The sequence below is a fragment of the Poecilia reticulata genome, linkage group LG14 (genome assembly GCF_000633615.1).
Source record: "Poecilia reticulata strain Guanapo linkage group LG14, Guppy_female_1.0+MT, whole genome shotgun sequence".
NCBI lineage: Eukaryota > Metazoa > Chordata > Actinopteri > Cyprinodontiformes > Poeciliidae > Poecilia > Poecilia reticulata.
Window position 1 is genome coordinate 26412710 of NC_024344.1, and position 6176 is coordinate 26418885.

The window sequence follows — 6176 nt, forward strand, 5'->3', positions numbered from 1 at the left end:
CTAAACCGACAGATTTATGAGACTCTGAGCAACAGAACCACCTGGTTAACGGGCCGACGTGATTGGCTGCTGGACTCCAGACGCTCCCAGCTGCTCTCTGACCTCTCTGTTTTTTAATTGTTTTTAATATCCTGTTGTTTACTGATTTCTCTCTCTTTGTTTGCTGATTTTTCTCAGTGAACTTGTGCTCCAACCCTGAGGACAAGCTGCAGATCTACAGGGATAACTTTGAGAAGGCGTACATGGACTCCACTGAGAGGTTCTACAGAACCCAGGCGCCGTCCTACCTGCAGCAGAACGGAGTCCAGAACTACATGAAATACGTGAGTTCAACACACGAAGCCACTAATTTACACACACTCAGTAAAAACTGTATTTTTTCTCTCTGTCTGAAGTTWAATCAGAACAAGCTTTTCTTTTTTCAGGTCAGTTAAAATGACAAAAATTATTTCTATTTGCAAAACGCYAGAAAACTTACTGAGAACATGTTTTAGGAATCTTTTGTAACTTTCATCGAATTCAAAAGTTTTACTTTGGTCAAACCTTTATGGTTTCCTTCCACTGAACACTGATATTTTAACTGATACATTTGAGTTAATTAGAGTCACTCATGTTTATGAATTTTAAACAAACAAAAGTCAAAAGAAATAAAGATGRAAAACAGGAATAATTTGGTTAATTCTAACTAAAGTAGAACAAGAAAAGTTTTCTTTTATTTAACTTCAGACAGAAAAAAAAGTGTTTKTGATGCCTTCATGTTTGATAACCTGGTTCTGGTTTCTGTAACTGGTTTTCTGCCCAGGCGGACTCGAAGCTGAGGGAAGAGGAGAAGCGAGCGCTGCGATATCTGGAGACGAGACGCGACTGCAACTCCGTCCAAGCTGTGAGTTTTACCTCCATGTTTTAGTGATGGATCATAAAACATTTTTATGGATGATATGAAATATTGTGACTGGATATTTCTGATGTGCTGGCAGCTGATGGAGTGCTGCGTAAATGCTTTGGTGACGTCCTTCAAGGAGACCATCTTAGCCGAGTGTCCAGGCATGATCAAACGAAACGAGACCGACAGTGAGTCCAGAACCCAAACGGACCCGTGGGACTTAATCATTATCATTAAACTTTATTTTTAATTCCACTGAGATTAAAAATCAATTTTACTAGAGAATCCTGACCAAGGCTGTGGTTGGAATAAGCTATGTGTGGATCAGAAACAAAACGTCTCATAACACTGCAGACTAACACTGCAACCAACCATTAGATTAGCGATAGATTTTTCTGACATTTAATCTGATAAAAAATTGGCACATTCTGCAGTATTTTCATATCACCACAAAATATTAGAGTTACATTAAAAGATGCAAATAAAGAAATAATTCATTTCATTTTTTAAGCTAAGAAAACAAACATTTTATTGCCTAAAATACACTAACAGCATTCCTTTAGTGAAAGCTTCATCATTTGTAGCAAAGGATAAAAAAATCCTTCTGAGATCAACATGTGAAAAGCTCAGATTTGTTTATTTAATTTAATTTTGATGAACCAATTAATAATTGATAGCAGATACTTATTTCTCCAGAATGTGCACCAGATGAAGCTAAAATATTTACTGATAAAGGTTTTTTATTTGTGTTTTTTTGTCCAGTTTTGACTTAATTCTRCTCTGACTCTGTTGTTCTTTTAGCAAATGATCTTTTTTAGTGTCTCTATACTCCAGATTACTTGAGTAATTGATTAATCGTTTCAGCTCTTGTGCAGAGTTTTTTTTTAGCAGCAGAGCTTCTACAGCTTCTCTGAAACATTTGAGCTAAGCCTATGTTGACCTCTGACCCCCAGAGCTCCACCTCATGTTTTCCCTGATGGACAAGGTTCCCAGTGGCATCGATCCGATGCTGAAGGACCTGGAGGAGCACATCATGAGCGCCGGCCTGGCCGACATGGTGGCTACGGCCGAGACCATCACCTCGGTGAGGCTCCACCAGTTCAACCATCAGATCCAGATCAGAACCAGAAACTTCTTCCATTCTGTGAATTCACTCAAACTGAACACACTCTGGTTTATGAGAGAATTACAATATAACATAAAATACACAGCAAAACACTAAATGTTACCCAAAAGTTTTTATTTTTATTTTTTTTTTTACTTTTATTGATAAAATCTCAGTGCAGACAAAACTTTCTTAAAAATGTCTTGACAGAAATTATAGGAAAGTGTTCACTGCAAACATAGAAACTCTTCAGGTCCAGTCGGTGTTTTCCTGCAGGGAATCGTGTTCCAGGTGTGACCTGCAAAAACACCTGGATGATAAGAACCAACTGAATGTGTCATAATTAGGAGCCATGAGGGAAAACATGGAGGTTCTGCTTTTCTCGCTTGCTCTCGATGAAGGCGGACGCTTTTTCCTCTGCTCCCTCCCTGCCCATGCCTGTCCTGCTTGCTCTGTTTTTTGTCCTGAACCTTTTCTATATTTTTGGAGCCTTTCTTTGCACATCATCCAAATCTACAAATTATGGATCTGGTCAACTGGTCTCTCAATCAAATTTTCTCGATGAGAAGTCTGGGCACAGGAGAGCCCTCTTGTCCTGCGGGGACACACCTGGCGGGATTCACCCTGGATTTATTCATAATTACAGGATTTCTGCTGTTTGGAGCTTGTGGATTCCTGGATTATCAACAAATTTGTGATGGACTTGGCCGAACTAGTGAACACTCGGCCTGTTGGTGTGGACAGAGACGAGGACTCTAAAACTCACTAACAGGATGGAATCGATCTTGGAGAAGTTGCTAGTTTCGGTTCAGTGGAACGACTAAACTAATTTGGATAATTGGGATCAGAGAGACTTTAGGGAAGATTGAAATTCATAATCTTCCTGACCTAAGACATTCTGTTTCTGAATTGGCTTCCCCCATGTGGCCTTGGAAGTGCTGCATGTTTCTAATCTCCTTGAAGATATGTAAACACAACTCTCTTCCCTCCTCACCCCCTCCTGTATCCATGGAGCTGTGGAGCTGAACACTCCCAAGAACATTCCTAGATAACAACCTTTATCGGACTTCTGCCGGGAGGCTCAGTAACTTGACTTCATGGCCCTTTGACATCACCGCCTTCACTCATGTCTTTGTTTTGCCCTTTGTTTTGTCTGAATGTTGCCACTTGCCCTAATGTGTCCTTTCCTCTTTTTTGTTTTAGTTTGTTAGAAACTGTGGAGTACTCACTATTTAACCCAGAAAAAGATTTATTTTAGTTAATTAGTAATATTAGAAGTTGTGGAGTACGCACTATTTAGATCAACATTATACAGCCCAGAAATGGAATCAAAATTACAATTGGAATAACTACGAACTTGGAATCCAGAAATACTTAGACTCCTGTTCTCCCAGCCCAGAAATGGAATTAGACCAGAGGAAACTTACCAACCCTGAACAGGAGCTCCTAGTTTACATACCTTAGATCAATATTAGATTAGATTATTTTTCTTCTTCTTCTTTCCTTTGGTTTGTTATTTTGTTTCTATTTCCTTTTGATTCATGTAAAGCACTTTGAATTGCCTTGTTGCTGAAAATGTGCTATATAAATAAAGTTACCTTACCTTTAGAATAAATGTTTATGGTTTCAAATGTTTTCTGCTGCAGGATTCAGAGAAATATGTGGAGCAGCTTCTGACTCTGTTTAACCGCTTCAGTCGGCTGGTGAAGGAAGCCTTCCAGGACGACCCGCGCTTCCTCACCGCCAGAGACAAAGTCAGGTTCCTCTAAACATAAAAGAATAAAAGCGTTAAAAAGCGGCGATGAGATTTTCCTCTGACGCTTCCTCTCTTCCAGGCGTACAAAGCTGTGGTGAACGACGCCACCATCTTTAAGCTGGAGCTTCCCATGAAGCAGAAAGGGTAAGAGCACCTCCTGCTGCTGATGCTGCGCCTCGAGGCARCSCTGACCTCTGACCTGCTGCTYTCAGGGTGGGGATGAAAACTCAGCCAGAGTCCAAGTGTCCGGAGCTGCTGGCCAACTACTGCGACATGCTGCTGAGGAAGACGCCGCTGAGCAAGAAGCTGACCTCAGAGGAGATCGAGGCCAAGCTCAAGGAAGTGGTGGGTCCACAAGTATTCATACTCCCCGCCGCTCCACGTTCTGCCGCCGCAGGGGATTTAAAGAGACGGATACAGAAAAATCATGGTGTCATGATTACAAGGTTTACTGGATGATTTTAAGATCATTTTTCAAATAATAGCATAAAATGAATACAGGAACGCATTCTCAAAGATTAATAAACTTTTAATTCTAATAAACATTTAACACTGGAAAACATAAAAAAATGGATAAACAAAACATAAACAAATAAAATGAATTCTGAATTATTTCATGATTGTTTTCGTGTAATCACAGAAATTTGCGATAAATTCAGAGTTGCACATCAGCGCCAAATAAAAGCAAAGTTCTGTTGAGTTCAGGTGAMTTTATCAAATGCAGAATCACAAATGCCAGAGTGTATGATTGATCTGGCAGAAAACAGATAAAAACTGGATTTTACTGATAAAATAATACTTAAAAACGAAGCTGTTTGACACATGGCCTAGTCAAAGTCCAGGAGCTAAATCCAAACTGCTGTTCTCAGATCCATCCAAGAAAGGAGTAAAATGTTCAAAGCTGCAGCTAGAAGAGTCTCTAAACCCAGGAGGGCTGAAAATAAATGCACTTCACACTTTTCAGATTGTTTGGGTGGAAGATAATCATGAGTCTTTATCTTCTGATCGATCCTTCAGAACCTGAACAAAAATGTCATGAAACGAGCCGGATGTGATCCCTGAGCAGAGCTCGGTGTGCTAACGACCCGTTTTCTTTGTGCAGCTTCTGGTTCTGAAGTACGTCCAGAACAAAGACGTGTTCATGCGGTACCACAAAGCCCACCTGACCCGCCGCCTCATCCTGGACATCTCGGCYGACAGCGAGATCGAAGAGAACATGGTGGAGTGGCTCCGGGTACCACGCTCAGCCTGCGGTTCTGATCAGAGCGGGTCTGCCGGTCCGKACCTGACGCTGTGATGTCATCTCTCCTGACAGGAAGTGGGGATGCCGGCGGACTACGTCAACAAGCTGGCCCGGATGTTCCAGGACATCAAGGTGTCCGAGGATCTCAACCAGTCCTTCAAGGAGATGCACAAACACAACAAGCTGGCGCTGCCAGGTAAACACRGAACCAGAACCGGGCTTTGGACCGCTGCTACAGAGAATGATACGCTCATATTGTTTCAACTATGCAAGAAAAACGGTGATCAACCAGGCTGAATATATACAGTAGGAATATTCAGTGAAGTAGCCTGAAGGGGGCGCTCAAACATTTCATAAACCTGCAGCCAGTTCAGATCAAAAAGTTTAAAAATATGTAAACTATAATGAAGAAGAAAAGAAAATATTTTTATTTACTTTTGGGAACCAGCCTGACTGAGTTACCAGGTTTCCCTGTTTTAACAAGGCCACAGATCAAACTGTCCGTCCCGTATATGCAGCGGGGGGCACTGCTAGCTTAAAAGTTAGCTGCACTAGACCTCAAGCATAGATTGCAAACATTAGATCTACTAACGTGCTATACTAAGAGAGTTTAGCTGAAGCTAATGCTAAAGCACTAAATTCACCCACCATGTGTAACCAGAAGGACGTGAGGAGCCTCTCAAAGCAAATAAGTTTAATTTATGTCTGGRTTTGTTTAATTAACTGTTAGCTCATGGCAGTGTTGTATTTTTCTGTAGCTGTACGACTTGCATCCTGTAACGTGAGGAAAGGAAACAGAAGTGCTGTCTAGACAGACTTCACTAACTTCAAAATAAGAGCATGAATATAAACATCCAACTACTTGAGTATTCCTCAAGTAGTTGGACATTTAACAGTCGATAACCAACTGAAAGTTTACAAAACAGCCAACGACATCAGCACTTTGGAATGTATTGGGAAAATTTTAACTAATGGGAAGCTAAGTGTGCTAAAGGTTTTCAAAGTTAGCACAGCTAACCGGCGAGTTAGCGGTGCTATTAGCATAATTGTGGGAACTGGTGCTGGTGTTTTTCTGAAGCTGTTTGCCTCCTGCAGCGGACTCGGTAAACATAAAGATCCTGAACGCGGGCGCATGGTCGCGCAGCAGCGAGAAGGTGTTTGTGTCTCTGCCCACGGAGCTGGAGGACCT

The 6176-nt window shown here is 41.4% G+C and overlaps 1 protein-coding gene across 1 annotated transcript in view; it reads left to right on the forward strand.

Moving 5' to 3' along the window:
- The window catches only part of LOC103476351 (cullin-5), a gene marked incomplete at its 3' end in the record, with an annotated part of 12646 nt that extends 6472 nt beyond the window's left edge, over positions 1–6174 (forward strand). The window contains 10 exon segments of the mRNA XM_008428627.2: positions 22–323; positions 803–883; positions 978–1071; positions 1837–1967; positions 3635–3742; positions 3824–3888; positions 3957–4089; positions 4847–4978; positions 5060–5183; positions 6083–6174. Of these exon segments, the coding sequence (XP_008426849.1) occupies positions 22–323; positions 803–883; positions 978–1071; positions 1837–1967; positions 3635–3742; positions 3824–3888; positions 3957–4089; positions 4847–4978; positions 5060–5183; positions 6083–6174 (1262 nt within the window).
- Positions 6175–6176: the final 2 nt, after the last annotated feature.